Source organism: Dipodomys spectabilis, unplaced genomic scaffold, assembly GCF_019054845.1.
Source record: "Dipodomys spectabilis isolate Male_0828 unplaced genomic scaffold, ASM1905484v1 ptg000089l, whole genome shotgun sequence".
NCBI lineage: Eukaryota > Metazoa > Chordata > Mammalia > Rodentia > Heteromyidae > Dipodomys > Dipodomys spectabilis.
This window is the reverse complement of record NW_024870766.1, coordinates 15,549,888-15,567,908: the sequence shown is the minus strand read 5'-3', so window position 1 is coordinate 15,567,908 and position 18,021 is coordinate 15,549,888. Positions and strand designations below refer to the sequence as shown.

At 37.4% G+C, this 18,021-nt stretch overlaps 1 protein-coding gene across 1 annotated transcript; it reads right to left on the bottom strand.

Moving 5' to 3' along the window:
* Positions 1-216: 216 nt before the first annotated feature.
* On the bottom strand, positions 217-15,867 carry Napepld (N-acyl phosphatidylethanolamine phospholipase D). The gene is given in 5 exon segments (XM_042684622.1): positions 217-2,355; positions 5,879-5,993; positions 8,628-9,274; positions 15,567-15,797; positions 15,799-15,867. Coding segments are annotated over 5 exon segments (1,188 nt in total). The 5' UTR covers positions 15,862-15,867; the 3' UTR covers positions 217-2,223.
* Between the last annotated feature and the right edge of the window lie 2,154 nt (positions 15,868-18,021).

Sequence of the window (18,021 nt, the reverse complement as noted above, 5' to 3'; positions counted from 1 at the left end):
TAACATCTTGATTCACATTTGTTTGGAGTATAAAAGTTGGGGCTTGGAAGGTAGCTCAGTGGTAGAGTGCTTGCCTTGCATGCATGAAGCCCTGGGTTCAATTCCTCAGCACCACATAAGCAGAAAAATCCCGAAGTGGTGTTGTGGCTCAAGTGGTAGAGTGCTAGCTTTGAGCTGAAGAGCTGAGGGACAGCGCCCAGGCCCAAAGTTCAGCCCACGACCGACAAGAAAAAAGAAAAGAAAAAAGTTAGTGCTTGTTCAGTGTTTTTCTGTTTATTTTACTTTATGGGGAAAATTGTGCTTTTAGTGCCCCCAAAGCACACACATTCACCTACATTACATATGCATATCTATTAACAACTCTGTTCCCTTAAGTGATTTGAACTTTTTTAAATAAAAAATGCTAAATTGTGATAAAGATCTCGACTACTACTATCCAAATTCTACAAAATGAGTGGAATGGGACTATTAGTGTTTGATGTTTTTGTATACTATTGTGTATTCGTAAATCTGCAACAGGAGCAAAACTATCAAAAAGTATTAAGCCTGCTTCTAGATTTGTAAATGTACTTACCTATTTTAGGCAGTGGTATCTTAAGAAATCATTTTTATCCCTTAAATTTCTAACGTGCTTTTAAAACATCCCTTTATTATTTACACATATTCTGGAGGTAGGTCAAAATTATCCTCTTGTTGCACATGAGGAAACTGAGGCACAGTGAGCACAGGTGACTTTGTTTCGAGTTAAACAGAAAATGCAGGATGAAATAATGGAAGGATTAAAATTCATATTTAATAGCTAACATGTGGCATGCATACATAGGTGTAAATTGAGCACTGCCTGGATGGCATTTGGTATAGAAAAACTATCTTGACTGTGATAGATTAGATATATGGAGTTGATTTCACTGGTGTATAAGCACCAGAAACATAGAAGGGCCTCCAAAACTATCATATGCATTTTGCTCCTTAAGCAGCTTCAGAGCAAACAACTGAATGCAGAACCGAAGACCAAAGCTCAGTTGGGGTCAGGTGCTCTCCTTGCTACTAGCATTTCGTATGGGCTTTAATACAAGGTACAATCGTATTTAAAGGTCATTTAATACAAAAATATGACATCTGAATCATGTAAAACAAAATATAATTCTAACTGTCATAGTGAATTATACCTTAAACACCAAAAAAAGAGTATATACCGAGAAGAGAAAAACAATTCAAAACGTATGATTCCATTCATATTTAGGATCTATAGCTCCTCTGAAAAATATTTCGTTTTAGCTATACTTGTGTTTAACACAAAGTCTGATTTTCAGACTAAAATTAGAGAATGTCATCAATTACGCTCTTTCCTTTCCTTGCCCATATCAGTGAATTTTAATTTGGGCACTATGGATGGGTAGTAGAATATTCTTTCTTAAAACTTTAAGTTTATGGTGTTCATGTTTGTACAAGTTGTAAATACAATATCACCAAAAAGCTGTACACATTTTCTACTTTGCTAAAATTTTACGTAATACATTTTACCACAATAAAAAATTGTCCTTAAATATAACTTAGCCCAAATGCATATTTTTAGTGCTTAACAATAAGTCACTTAATATTTAACATACAGTCTTTTTTTCTTTTTTTAGATAAAATTGCTCCATGTAGCTCAGATTGCTCTTGAATTCTTCTGCCTAGGCCTCCCTAGTGCTGAGATTATACTTGTGTGTCACTATAAAGCCTACAAGGTCATCTTCAGTAAGCAAGAACTGCCAGGTTTATAAGCACATAAGAGTTAATTTTATCATTTGCTATAACATAAATGTAAGAAAGAGGTAGGGATGAAGACCTCTGAAAAAAATCTAGGAAGATAGACAACCTGACATCTTCTATAAGACCCTAAAGAAAGGAAAACAAACATTTAATACTTTATAACCTGGAAAAATTCTACCACTAAAGTATAATGTTTTAGTAAAAAGTGAATATCTATTATAATACTTATATCATTGATATAAGATTTCTCAAATCTACATTGCCAAAATAATAATTCCACCCCTAAAATCTTTCATAGTTTATATAAAGCTGTTCATCATATTTGTAAGCAACTTATATACAAAACATACACCATACATGAAGAGGTTGTTTCCAAACATAAAAAGTCATAATATTCATGAATTTCTTAGTCATTTTGTTTTCAAAATTATCCAACTGATACCTTTCCAATAAAATTCATCTATTTTCCTATTTATTCAAAGTTTTATCATCTGTATTTAAGTATCTTGATTCTCCATGCTTCAGGACAAAAAAATCTTCAGTCTGAAGTCCATATCTTTCTAGAGCTTCACGCAGTTTCACAGGAGGCTCTAAGTAATGCTGGCAAAGGACAAAAAGAAAACAAAAATTTTACATAACAATACATATTGTTGATGGAATGTTTCAAATGAGTTCAAACTAATATAAGCAACAAGTGTCTATGCTATATTTTATACATATAGAAAATATTGTATATTTTGTAAAATAGAAAAGAGTAATAGATGATTAGTATGTAAATTATATATAAGAATAGAAATTGACAGCCTAAACCCAAAAAATGTTTTAAGTTTTTTTTTTTTTGGGGGGGGTGTCCGGTCATGGGCACTGTCCCTCAGCTCTTCAGCTCAAGGCTAGCACTCTACCACTTGAGCCACAACACCACTTCCGGCTTTTTTTCTTTTTGCTTATGTGGTGCCGAGCAATGGAACCCAGGGCCTCATGCATGCAAGGCAAGCGCTCTACCACTGAGCTACCTTCCCAGCCCTTAAATTTGTTGTTTTTTTTTTTTTAAAGATTTCACCAGGTGCTGGTGGCTCACACCTGTAATCCTAGCTACTCAGGAGGCTGAGATCTGAGAATCCTGGATTGAAGCCAGCCCAGGCAGGAAAAGTCCGTAAGACTTACCCCTTATCTCCAATTAACCACAAAAAAAGCTGCAAATGGAGCTATGGCTCAAGTGATAGAGGAACTATGCCCCGGCCATAGTATCAGGAGAAAAAAAATGATGAAATTCTTTCCCATTGAAAAATAACTTTTGTTCAATTTGTTTAACCAAATTTCACCATTGTTTCGCCAACAAAACAAACTCACAATCATGATACACTGATCATTTCTTTGCTGAGCTTTAACTTTATTATGGTGCATGATTTGTGTGGATCTAGAATGGCTTTTGATGTTCTAGCTGGGAGTAGACCCTGTGTGTGTGTGTGTGTGTGTGTGTGTGTGTGTGTGTGTGTGTGTGTGTGTGTGTGTGTGTGTGTGTGTGCCCATGCATGCGTGTGCATGCAAGCATGCACACATCTGCATGCACATCAGTACATGGACTTAAATTCAGAATCTGGGCATTGTCTCTTAGCTTTTTTGCTCAAAGCTGGCCTTGAGCCATAACTCCACTTCCAGTTTCATTGTTGGTTCATTGTTGCATGGACTTTCCTGACTAAACTGGCTTTGAACCCCAGTCCTCAAATCTCAGCTTCCTAAATAGCTATCATGAACCACCAGCATTTGGCTTGACTCCAGTCCAGGGTTCTTTATCTTTAATCTGCTGAAACAGACTAAAGACGTAATATCCTTCTGATTAAAAAGGCAATATCCTTCTGAATTTTTTTGTTTTGTCTTGTTTTGATTTGATTTTGTCAGTCATGGGGCTTAAACTCTGGGTCTGGCAGTTGTCCCTCAACTCTTCAGCTCAAGGCTAGCGCTCTATCATTTGAACTATAGTGCCATTTCCAGCTTTTTCCACTTATGTGGTACTGAGGAATCAAACTCAGGGCATTGTACATGCAAAGCAAGGACTCTACCACTGAGCCACCTTCCTAGCCCGAGTTTTTTTTAAATAGCTTAAATTTTTGGCAAATTATGACCATCTAGAAGATAACATTGGAATTAGGTGAGAAAGGCTTTTGACTGAGCAGAATATACATATATACATATACACATACTCATGTATATACATACATAATTTTAGAGTTGTTATGTACTTTATTCTGATTATACTGTAGTGAACAATTTGCTTATGTGCAAATTGTTTAGAAATAATAGACAAAACATTTCTGAAAATCTCACCAACTTTATAATTGAGCAAACTCATAGGTATTGTATCATATACCCATAATCCCAGCACTTAGGAGGCTAAGGCAGGAGAGTTCCAAGTTCAAGGCCAGATTGAGCTTCAGGGAAAGACTGTCTCAAAAATAAGTTAATGAATTAAGCAAGTGGAGTTTAAAAAAAAAATTTTTTTTTTGTCAGTCGTGGGCTTGAACTCTGGGCTTGGGCGCAGTCCCTGCACTCTTCAGCTCAAGGCTAGTGCTCTACAGCGACACTACTGGTTTTCTAGTGGTTTATTGGATATAGGAGTCTGAGGACTTTCCCGCCAGGGCTGGCTTTGAACCATGATCCTCAGATCTCAGCCTCCTGAGTAGTTAGGATTACAGGCGTGAGCCACTGGCACCCAGCAGAGTTTAGATTTATAACAAGAATAATTCCTTTTTGTTATTTTATTTTTGAGATACGTTCTTGCTATGTTCTCCAGACTGGCTTTGAACTCTCAATCTCCATGTCTCAGCCTCCCTTAGTGCTGGGATTGTATTACGTGCTTATACTCCCAGTTAAGAGTAATTTTTTGAATTATATTAAGAGCTTAAACTTCAGACCTTTTTTGCATTGATTATTTCAAGATAGAGTCTCACTTTATACCTAAGCCACACTGGACCATGATCCTTTTTGTTCGTCCCATGTCCTTTGGTTCATCACTGTGCCTGGCCATTGGTGAAGATAGAGTCTTGAAAAATATTTTTTTGACTAGTCTGTAATCTCAGGCCCTGACCTCTGTCTCCCAAATTGCTAGGATTATAGAATTGAGTAGTTCTCCCAAAGTAATTCACAATAATTCTCAATGATTCTCCATATCAGTAAAGAACACAACTCACTTAAGGTAAAAATCTTCATTTCTTTCTTTGCACAGGATTAGCAAAATACTATTACTTCATCTAAGCCACTGATAACATGTATGAAATACATACAGAACATTCACACATACATATACAGACACACACATACACAGAGTAAGAAATTGTTACCAAATATAGCAGATTACAACTGAGAGACCACTCTCAATCTTGCTCTAACCCAAACTCTCATACTCATTCTCTCCCTCTATCTTTCTCTCATTCACCTGTTCCTTCTCTCATGCATTCTTTCTAACTCCCATTTATTCATTTATTCACCCCATCATCCCATTCTCTGGCAATATGGCTAAGAGTTGATACATCAGGACCTCCCGGTTATAATGTTACAGAATGGCAATCTCATTAGGAAATGGCAGGGAATATATTAGGTAATTTTGAAACAAACTGCATTTAGGAAGAGATGGACAGAGAAGGCTAAAATACAAAAACACTGGCACAGAGGCCCTGTAATATGGAGGATGCCACAGAAATCAATGTAAAAGCCAAGATCCAACATCTCTTTACAAATTTTGGTTATGGCAGCATTTGGATCCAAAAAAAGAAGAGACAGCTTTACTATCCTATCCTTGATCTGAGCACTCAAGTTAGCAGCAGAGTTCTAAGGTTCAACTCTTTCAAGGAAAAATCAGCTCTTCTGCTTTAGTCTAGCAATCAACCCAATACCTAGTACAAAGCAAACAAAATCAAGATTTACTGTACACCTATAATCCCAACTACTTAGAAGGTAGAGGAAGAAGCATCCTAATTCAAGGCCAGCACCAGTCAAGTTAAGATCCAAAATCTACCTGAAAACAAATTACAGAAAGCAAAAGGGCTGGGGGGCATGGTAGGAAGCTTGCTCAAAATCCTTCCATTGATCAAATATATAATTAAGTCTATTTTTATTATAAACTTACCTCGTTTGCTAAGGCAAAAGTTCCCCAATGAATTGCCACAGATTTCTTTGCTTGAACATCAATGTGAATCCTTACAGCATCTTCTGGGTTGACATGTTGGTATTTCATAAACCACCTGATGAAACACAGCAATTTTGTTAATTCTGACCTTTGAGTATACTCCAAATTCTACTTACTGCTTTATCTAACCCACTTTTAAGATTCTGCACCAGAACTATGGACATCTGAGAAACAAGCACCATCTCAGTGTGGTTATTTTTTGTTGTTGTTTTGTTATTGTACTGGTACTGGGGCTTGAATACTGGGCCTAAGCCACTGTTTCTGAGCTTTTTTTTTTGCTCACGGTTAGCACTCTACCACTTGAACCACAGCTCAACTTCTGGGTTTGCCGATTAACTGGAAATAAGAGTCCCAGACTTTCTTGCCCAGGCTGGATTTGAACCACAATCCTCAATCTCAGTATCCTGAGTAGTTATCAATACAGGCATGAGCCTCCAGAACCTGGTAGAGTAGTTGTTTTCTACTTCTCTCCCTATCCCTTTATTTGCAACTCACTTATTTTAGCAACACACTTAAGAATAAAGTTGAATTGCCTACAGAAACAGCAACATGTTAACTATTTTTCAGCCACTGAATTCACTTCAGACTCATCTGGAGAACTTTTAGTAAATACTGCTGCCCAGCCCGTGCCTTTAATGAATCTGATTATTCTGGGTTGAGACATGGCATTAAGGTCTTTCTAAGCCCCCCATATAAGCTCAATGTATACCTACTATTGAAAATTTCTGGGACAGAGCACAATCGATTATGAGAAATAGCTAGAAACCAGGTTTGGAGGCCCAAATCAAGACTTAACTGAAAAAATAAAAAGATTCTGAACATAAAGCAAAACCTGGTTAGCAAAAGCACATTCACAGTAGGCAAAAACATCTCCCTTTAGTTCACTTTTCCACTGAAGGGGATAAAAGCAAAAATTTTGTATGTAAATAACTGAGTCTCAAACAAAACTCATCTTTGTAAAAAATTGGTGTACATTTTGGTTTTTACTAATGATGCATTCTTATTTTGAAAGGCAAATATTTTACAATCTTAGGAATGAATCAAACAAACTGATTAGAAACTCAAACTCCAATTCTATCTGCAGAAATAGTTTCTTCTTGAACTTGCTAAAGTAGTAAGGAAACCAACCTTAGTGTGTAATGCCAAGCATAGTGGTACATGCCTATGATCCTAGCACTCTAAAGAAGTTCCTAAGTGTGAAACAAGTAGGGGCTACATAGCAACCCTTCTCAGAAAAGAAAAAAAAAGCCTAGTGTACAAACTTTAAAGATTGGGAGCAAAATGTCCTATTACTATCCCTAGAATTTTAAAAATCATAAAACTGAACAGAGAGGTGTTTGGTCAGGCAGAAGAGTGAGCTACTGAGTGAATGATTAAAGACAATGAAGTCCTGAGACTGCAAAGCCTTGAAAACAACAAGGGCTCTGTGAGGCACAGGGCCTCATGTAACTCCCAGCTCCTGCAGTCTGGGAATGCCTCCAGAAAGTTTCTATAAATTCTCTGAGCTTCCATTTCCAGTCTATAGGTATAAATTTAGACCCACCCTATAAGGATGCTATGATGATTAAACAACACAAAGTTTATGAAGTCATCAAATACAGCACCTATTTGAATCCTCCCAAATAAATAGTTGACACCTTCCAAAGCAAATATATATATATATATATATATATATATATATATATATATATATTTCTAATACTAAGGCAAAAAAGTGTACTGTACTAATATTGACTTATGTTAATTGTAGTAAATAATCAGGAACCAAACAAAGGTAAATATCTACCCCTGCCTTAAGGAAACTAGCAAAATGCTGAAAATGATAAAGTTAGTAAAGACAAGAAAAATGGTTTTAGTGAACTTAAAAGGTTAACAACTATAGCATCAGATGGAAATAGAAGATCAGATTTATCTGATTTCTCTATGCATTAAGAAAAAACCCACTGGCTCTTTTGCTTATAGGCTTACCTGAAATGTCCTGTAATTATCTGTAAAAGCATTGTCCAATGATGGTGTGGCTCTAAAAATATGTGAAGTATATACCACACTGGAGAGTGAATTGGGCGTAAAACAATCTCACCACGGGATACATTTTATACTGAAATAAGACCATCAAAGAGACTCATGCTATAAGCCAACTCCTCATTTTCTCACTCAAGACAAATGGAATTAATGCATCCCAATTATGGAGAGAAAAGTAATTACATAGGAAAAAAATCCTCCCTGTGAAAGGAAGGAAAGTTAGGTCTGGAGGGCTGGGCCTGTGAGGGAGGGACAGGGTGATAAAAAGAGTGACACTGACCCAATGCATAGCATTCATAAACTGCTTTGCTGAATGACAACTGCTTTGTACAACTACTTGATTTTTTTTAAAGAGTTAGGCCTGATTACTGGCTGTTAAGTTTACTTTTAGTTTAAATGAAATATGAACTTCTGGTGATGTGTGATGCTTCTCTTTATCTTGGTCTCTTTTCCTTTGTAATGTCATTTCTGAGTTTGAGTAACTATCTGGTGGGAAGGACTATGATCAAAATGTTTAAAAATTTTAAAGAATCAATTTGAATCTGACCCATCAAACCACATCAACGTATAAAACTGAGCCCAGAACTAAAATCATAAATGACATAGTATCATAGCTTTGAAGTTAACTTAGCATGTGGTGGAAATGTTTCTTTGCCAGTTTACAAACCTTGGTTCATAAGCACCAATAGGAATAGCTGCAAGGTCAAAAGGTCCAAATCTCTTCCCTATCTCTTCAAAAGCAGGGCAATAGCCAGTATCTCCTGCAAAGAAAAATCGATTCCAAGGCCCCAAGACAGACCAGCTGCCCCACAGAACCTTGTTATCATCTATTAGGGTCCTTTTACACCAGTGCTGGGAAGGTGTAAAGACAAAAGTGACTTTATCATGACCAGGGACACAATTCTCCTCCCACCAGTCCAGCTCAATCACGTTCTCACAGCCACATTTTTGCATCCAGTCAAGGAGACCCAATGGCACAAACCACCTCAACTCGTTACCAAATCGTTCATTCAAGGTGATGACAGTACTGTAGTCCAGGTGGTCATAGTGGTTGTGACTGATAAGGACTGCATCTATTGAGGGGAGTTCGCTTATCGTGCACGGAGGACGACGAAATCGCTTTGGACCCATGTACTGTGATGGAGAAGCACGAGAACTAAAGATAGGATCTGTAAGAAATATGAGCTCATCCATTTCCACCATCAGTGTTGCATGTCCCAGCCATGTGACTCTTAAGCCAGCCTCCCTCATTCCTGCTTCTTCAGGGTCATTCACAAAATATGGTTTAAGCACTGGGAGCTCTTTGTCAAGTTCCTGTATATATAAAGAAAAAGGAAAAGAGTCAGTTAGAATTTTTTTAGAAGAGGTATTATATCATCACAGACCAATTTTGACCTCAATTATAGTGAGAAAAGCTATTTTGGGAAAACTGAAGTCATTTGATAAACTCGTTAAGTCTTTTCTTTTTGCTTTTCTCTTGAAAATGCATCCTTAACTACTTTCTAGATCTGACTTAATTATAGTATAGTAATCCTAATCCCAAATACAGTAAACACAAGGGAAATGAAATTTAAAAAGTCTGAACACTGCTACATTTAATTTCTTCAAAGGCCCTCTTCTGAAATACCATAAGTAGATTGGCCTAAATGTGGCCATTTGGCTATTTTCACTTCACTGGACTGATGTATTTCCCTAGAAGCATGTCAGTCCTTAGAAACAGTACAGAAAGTCAACAACAATAGATTTTATAGCTCTTGGATCTCAGATGTCAATCTAATTTTTTTTAGTATATATAACCTGAAGTGGAGCATCATGATAACTTTAGAAAATCAAATTCATAAATGGTTCTTCTCATTCCTTACCCTTTAAGAGGTAGGTTCTTCTCATTCCTTACCTTTCAGATGCTTAAGAGGTGATTCTTCCTAATCAGAGTTTGAAAAAGCATGACAAAAAAGGAGGGAAGTGGGAAGGGATTCTTATTTATTTGAGGAAACCAAGCACTTACTTGGCATTTACTTGGCTAGATCAAACAAACTTAGTGGTCTTCCTTTCTGAAAACTGCAAAGGGGAAAATCCCAAGACTCAAAATTAAGTACACTAGTTAATGTTTTACTTTTCTTGGGAAAAGTGGAAAATCCTAATGTCCATTCAGCCACTACTCTTTGCCAGGTATTTAAGGGCATTGGTACTATTGCTGTCTTACCTAACCAGACCAACACAGAGAAGAATCACTAAGAAATGGCCAAGTTCATATAAACATCTAATCGAGTGGAAGCTAGATTTTCTCAAGTCAAAACATCTCTCTTTGCACTAAATCATGACTTTTGTAGCATAAATTATCAACTTATACTATTTCCTTAAAAATAAAGAAAGAAAAACACTGAAAGGGCACCTATAGATCAGTTTAGCAATGTCCTGTCTTTCACATACAAAGATGGTAATGCAGTTGTCTTTGGGAATATAAACCACTTTGATCCTAGATAGGAGGCAATTAAGGTATAGGTTGTGGTTGTTCTGCAAGGACTCCAAATTACTAAGTGCTTTGGTGGTTAACTGCTGATAGTAAATACTGTTTTAGCCATCTAAAACAACCTTCTGAAGCAAAAGGCTTTCTGGAAAACCTTTTACAGTCTAAACCACTATTAGAATAGTATGGTATTTTGAAATTCCAAGCCAAAGCCTATTACAACCATATCTCTCAGGATCTATTCTTCAGGAATGCTAAGTTTGCTTTTAGCCAACAGTCATTATATAAGTGGACCACTACAAAGATTCAAAGTCATGGTTACATAGATTGAAACATTATTATCTAGGTGTTCATGTATTAAAATTTTTATTACAAGTAACATAAATAAACCCATATTTTTGTTAATGTATTTTTTATTTTGATATACTTTAGACTTTGTGGGTATCCATGAGACAGATAAAAAGGATTTGGTTCAAAACTGTTAGATCATACTTTTTTTTTTTTTTGGTCATGGGGCTTGAACTCTGGGCCTGGGCTCTGTCCCTCAGTTCTTCAGCTCAAGGCTAGCGCTCTACCACTTGAGCCACAGCAGCACTTCTGGTTTTCTGGTGGTTTATTGGAGATAAGAGTGTCATGGACTTTCCTCTCCGGGCTGGCCTTGATCCTCGATCCTCAGATCTCAGCCTCCTGAATAGCTAGGATTATAGGCGTGAGCCACCGGCAAGCAGCAGATCATACTTTTTAAAAGATCAATTTAAACACTTTAGTAAATCCTCTTCTTCCAACTGAGTTACATTTTTACTATCTAAGGAAATGTAAAGCCCTATAGTCAGATTTCTTTATTTTTATTTTTGGCAGTGCTGGGGGGAATGAACCCAGGGACTCCTGCTAGTGAAGCGGGAGCTCTACTAGGCCACAGTCTAGCCTAAAGACAGATTTCTTTAATTAAAAATAAATAACATTTAAATTTGACACACTCATTCTTAAGTCATATGTGAACACTGGATAGTTTTGTTACCAAAATACCTCCAATTAAATTAATTGTTGATGGGGCTGGGAATGTGGCTTGGTAGTAAGAGTGCTTGCCTAGCATGCATGAAGACCTGGGTTTGACTCCTCAGTGCCACATACACAGAAAAAGCCAGAAGTGGTGCTGTGGCTCAAGTAGTAGAGTGCTAGCCTTGAGCAAAAGAAGCTCAGGGACAGTACCCAGACCCTGAGTTCAAGCCCGAGGACAGTTAATAATAATAATAATAATTATAGTTGATGGTAATAACATTTTTGCCATACAGTGTATACTCAGAGCATTAAGATCCATCAAATGGTTTTGTACTTTTAAATTCCTACTTGGAAGAAAACAGAAAGTCTTAATATATCTATTTTAGCAGAATAGGAAAAGCCAAGGAGCAGCATTAGAGTTGAGAGAGGGGTTATAGAATTGAGTTAAAATATAAACCAATGTAGAAGTCTGTTAGATAATGTCAAGAAACAGCATACATTCCTTTGCTTTAGATAAAAGTCTGGGAAGCAATTTAAAGCCCTGGAAGATGTTGCCTCTGGTAAGAGAACCTGGGTAGCAGCCCTAGAAGACTAATAATTTTCCTTGTAAGCCTTTCAGCTCTACATTAAGACTATCCACATGCATTTTTTCTTGTTAAAAGCTCATTTTCAAAAAACATCTTATTCTTAATGTCATACATCTAAGAAGGCATTTTACATTTTTAAATATTTTGATGTGTCATGTAAACAATCTCAGTGACCCAGATTAGTCTGTCATACTTTTATATTCCAAAGTGTAAATAAAAATAAAAATGGAGTTGGTGTTAGCTTTCCATTAGTATAATGAATACATGAGCTAAATCAACTTACAAAATAAAAAAGGTTCATTTTGGCTCACAGTTTGGGAGGTTTCAGTCCATGATTATGTAAGCCCTGCTGTTCTGGGACTGTGGCAAAGCACCATATCATGGTGGACAGCACGTGGTAGGGCAATGTCCCACTAACCTTTTCAAGGAACATCCCCAAAGACCAGCAGACTTCCCACTGTATCTCAACTCTTAAAGTTTCACCACTAGCAAGTTGAGCACCAGTAACTCATACCAATAATTCTACCTACTCAGGCAGCTGAGATCTGAGGATCAAGTTGGAAATCACCTGAGGCAGGAAAGTCCATGAGGCTTTTATCTCCAATTAGCCACCAAAAAGCTAGAAGTAGAGCTGGGGCTCAGTAGAGAATTAGTTCAGCCCTAAGTATAACAGTTCAAGGACAGCATATAGACCCCAAGTTTAAGCCCCAGGCCTGAATAAAAAAAAAAGTTTCACCACTAACATCAAGCAAGGAACTAACATGTGGGCTTTGGGAGACACAGAAGAGTCCAACTATAGCAGAATTTTCTGGTGGCTTGTGATGATAATAAGGCCATACAGTTTAGAATCTAAAACTTGAACCTTGTTTCTAAAGTCCTGCTGTCCTACTTGTCTACTTGGCCATCCAAGTATGGCAGTTTGTTTTGTGTGTCTCTCACACTCCAAGTAAACTGTTCTGTGAGCACTTGTATAGTAGTCAACAATTAAGACAGCCTCCTCCAACTAATGAAACTCAGGAAGTGTATGCCTCCCCTTCCTTGAAATTCTCCAATTGTCTCTTTTCCTCTATGCGTGATTACGACTCACAGTAACAATCAGACAATGACACGGAGCCAACAACAGCACAAAGCAATGACAGCATCTGAACAATGTGCAGCCTGTGAACTGGCAATCTGCACTCATGACCCAGAACAGGCAAACATTAGGAATGGCCCAAGGAAACAAACATTGTTTTCTGACCAGGCAACTAAATTATACAGCTTGTTATGACCTTTTTTCATTATTTAGAGTAATAATTAATGTGTAATTTAATGATGTTTATTCCAAAACACTTTCATATTTATATACCTAACAATAGCATAATGTGATAAAGTATGTCAAACCATAATGTCGCATAATATATAATTATCATCTATATATTATTTCCAAAATAATCATTTGATATTGTGATTGACTTAATAAATTCTAGCTTCCCAAGATCTAACCAAAGCAACTTCTAGAACCTGAATTGCTAAATTCTGAGTTGCCCTAATCATCTAAAGTAGATGTTGGGGGGGGGGGGGGAAGGAGAAACAAAGGAGGAGGCTACAATGCTTGATAAGAAATGTACTCATTATCTTGCCCATGTTATTGTAACCCCTCTGCACAGTATTTTCACAATTAAAAAAAAAAAGATTTTTCTTCCATGAAAAATAATAAAATAAAATAAAGTAGATGTTCACATAATTCTCCATGTTGTTGTTTTTATTTTCAATGTATAGCACAATAACATTTTAGAATCAGTGACAGTTTATCATTTCAGTAATTTAAAAGGCTTAAGTAGGGGGTTATAGTTATCCCTGAATAACATAAGTCAGCCTTCATTTTATCTAATTGTAAGCTTTTATTAAAAACAGAGGAAACAAGACATGAGTAGGAGATCTGTAATAAAAACTGTTGGGGGGTAGTGAAATAAAAACGGTTGGGGGGGAGGTAATGATAAAGGGAATGAATTTGATTGAAATACATTATATTCATACATGAACACATCACCTTTGTACAACTAATATAGCCTAATGGTGAAGCTATTTCCAATCCTACCAGTCACAATTCATCACTTCCTTCCTGTAGCTTTGAAGCATTCTGTCTATACAGACCACAAGTGATAATTCATACATATGCTCAGGCTGAACTAGGAACCTGGGGATATGAGTTACACTATTCACTTTATCTCCCCTAATCCCTGGGTCTTAATTCATATTCATAAAAGCATAGTTCCAGATGCTGGTGACTCATGCCTATAATTCTAGCTACTCAAGAGACTGAGATATAAGTATCACAGTTTGAACCCAGCCTGGGCAGGGAAATCTATGGGATTCTTATCTACAATTAATGACTAAAAAGCCAAAAGCAGAGTCATGGCTCAAGTAGTAGAGATCTAGCACTGAGGGAAAAAAAAACTTACAGACATGGCCCGGGCTCGGTGTTTAAGCTCTAAGACTGGCGCGCGCGCGCGCACGCACACACACACGCGCGCACACACACACACACACACACACAGCATAGTTAATTTATCCAAAAGAATGTAAGTCAGGATAAAATAATGGTCCTGCACAGCCCATGTTCACAATAGCCAAGCTATTTTAAAAAAACTTCTAGAAGTCCTACAACCAATAAATGGATTTTAAAAAGTGTAGGGCTTAGTGCTTGCCTAGCATGCATGAAGCCCTGGGTTTGATTCCTCAGTACCACATAAACAGAAAAAGCCAGAAGTGGTGCTGTGGCTCAAGTGGTAGAGTGCTAGCCTTGAGCAAAAGAAGCTCAAGGACAGTGCCCAGGCCCTGAGTTCAAGCCCCAGGACTGGCAAAAAATAAAATAGAATAAAATGTGTTATGTAAGCATGAATATATATGTATACATATGTACACACACAGAACAGAACTTTATTCACCATCAGGAAGTTAAAATTAGGTCATTGGCAGGGAAATGGACAGATCTGAAAGAAATATCATATGAGAGAAGAAAGGCTCAGAAAGACAAAGGACACATATTTTCTCTCATATATGGATGTTAGGTCTAAAATATAAACATACAAGTCATACGCATATATATAACATGAATTGACTAAAGTAGAAATACACAGGAGTGAGATTCTATGATGTAACCCTTTGAAAAATGAACAGTTAACTAAATAAACATCTGGAAACAAAAATATCTTCACGGGGGCATGAAGGCTAATGGGAGGGGAAGCAGATGAACAGCAAAAGGAATGATGGGCGAACATAGTGTTAATATTCAACGTACACATATAAGTGGCACTAGGAAACAAGCCTGGTAGAAGAGATAGGTAGGAGAAGGGGAAATAAGGAAGGAATGACTTATCAAGATGTTAAACTAAAACCCTCTTGTACAAGTATTTGAAAATAATTTTAAAAAATAAGATAAAATGATGATTCAATAGGGAAAAACAGTTAACTAACTGGTAATATAGCCTGGTAATATAGTTTACAGCAAAGCTAAGAAGTATCTGTATTAAGAGTATATATAACACACTCAACAAAAGCCAAGTACTACCTCTTTGGAACCTGGAACACCACTGTGATCTTTCTCCATTATCACCCATCTGAGAATATTCGGAATAGAGATATTTTTCCATGTTGGCCATGGGTTAACAAATCTCCCATCTTTTCCTTTCTTCGATTTAGTTACATCTTCCTCTAGTCTGTAATCTAATTTGAAGCTTTTTCTGGAAAACCTAGATGAATCACTTCCTCCTGAATTCCGTGCTGAATTTTGGCGTTTTTTTTACTGCTTCTTTGGGATATTGGCTGCTTGTCATTGAGGATTGGTTAATTTCATTTTCATCCATGTCTTTTGGAGAACTAAAAAAAAAAAAAGGTGAAAAGTTCTGAATTTAAGATAATGGCAGGAAAACATATTTTCTTAGCCAATAAAAATGTCCACCAACTTATAAAAACATAATGCCTATTAACTTCAAACCTTTTTCTTGCAGAATACAATTTTACAATCTAGTATCACTGCTCACTAAACAAAAAAGATGTTTGCCTTGCCTATCAGCATACCAGTCAAACTTTCCAAAACTCCTCTTGCTACTGCAGTATTTCCCTAGACAACATTTTTTTTTGGGGGGGGGGTCCGGTCGTGGGGCCTGAACTCTGGGCCTGGGCACTGTCCCTCAGCTCTTCAGCTCAAGGCTAGCGCTCTACCACTTGAGCCACAGCACCACTTCCGGCTTTTTTCTTTTTGCTTATGTGGTGCTGAGGAATGGAACCTAGGGCCTCATGCATGCAAGGCAAGCGCTCTACCACTGAGCCCACCTTTCCAGCCCCCCCCCTAGACAACATTTAAGCATATGAAATTTATGGTGGCACTCTGTAGAAGTTAAATCACAGTTATGGTTTGGATATAAAGTATCCCCCCCAAAAGGTTCATGTATTGAAGGCCTGGTCCCCAGTGCAAGCAGTGTTCAGAGGCAGAGCTTTGGGGAAGTGATTGAAGTATGAGGGATCTACCTTTAGTGAGTTACTACACTGCACAGACTATTGGGAAGGGTGGAACTGTGGAAGGTGGAGAGGATCTGAGACACTGGGGAGGAATGTGCTCCCAAAAGATATCTTCTTACTATCCTCTTACTAGCCTTCTCTGCTTCCCATGTTGAGCAGTTCTGGTCTACCATGTCTTCCTTCTACCATGGTACTGCTCACTGAAGTCCAGAAACATGGAACCAGTAGCCATGGACTGTAATCTATAAACCATGAGTCAACTAATACAAGCACCTTCATCAATTTTTGTGCTTGAATTTTAAAAATATTGCTGTTAACAACACATAATAAGAATTGCTTTAGTGGGCTGGGAAGGTGGCTCAGTAGAGCACTTGCCTTGCATGCATGAGGCCCTGGGTTCAATTCCTCAGAACCACATAAGCAAAAAGAAAAAAGCCAGAAGTGGCACTGTGGCTCAAAGTGGTAGAGCGCTAGCCTTAAGCTGAAGAGCTGAGGGACAGCGCCCAGGCCCAGAGTTCAGGCCCCATGACCGGACCCAAAAAAAAAAAAAAAAAAAAAAAGAATTGCTTTAGTTCCTTTAAGATACGTATTTCAAGTTGACTTACCTATAATCCCAGTAGGTCTACCCATTTTTACACTGAAGATTATTTATTACCCATGCTCCTTCAAATCTAAATCCCAAAAATTAAAAATAATGCGTTGTTTATTTGAGAGACATTTCAATAGTCTAATAATATAAAATTTAATCAATTCAGAAGTAATCGATTAGAACTGCAAAATCAATACAGTATGTATTCTAGCTACATGGCTTTGAATACATTTCCTGCCTTCTCTGTGCCTTGATTTTTTTCTTAACTATAAAATGGTGATGAAAACATTATCTGCTCCTAGGGTTATGGAGAGGGATGAAATGACTAAGACAACTAATTGGAACATCTTGGAATTCTAGTAACAACAACTTGGAATTCTAGTAAAGAATACACACACACATTACACATGACAATGGCTCAAACACCTGCTGATGCTGATTGTATTATTACTACTGAACTTCTATAACCCACACTGATTAACTCAAGACCGTAAAATTCTTTTTTGGGGGGGGGAGGGAAGGGTCCAGTCGTGGGGCTTGAACTCTGGGCCTGGGCGCTGTCCCTCAGCTCTTCAGCTCAAGGCTAGCACTCTACCACTTGAGCCACAGCGCCACTTCCAGCTTTTTTCTTTTTGCTTATGTGGTGCTGAGGAATCGAACCCAGGGCCTCATGCATGCAAGGCAAGCACTCTACCACTGAGCCACCTTCCCAGCCCCAAGACCTTAAAATTCTTGACTGTGAACTATACCAAGCTGCAGATATATAATGAATTGAGAGTATCACTTTATCTGCCATGAATTTCATGTCTCTATTACATTTAACAAATTTTACTATCAATTTAATTATTTAAATAGAATTAAGGCATACTTTGTATCCTTCAGAAAATAAGCACAACAGAAAGCCAAATGTGTTTAT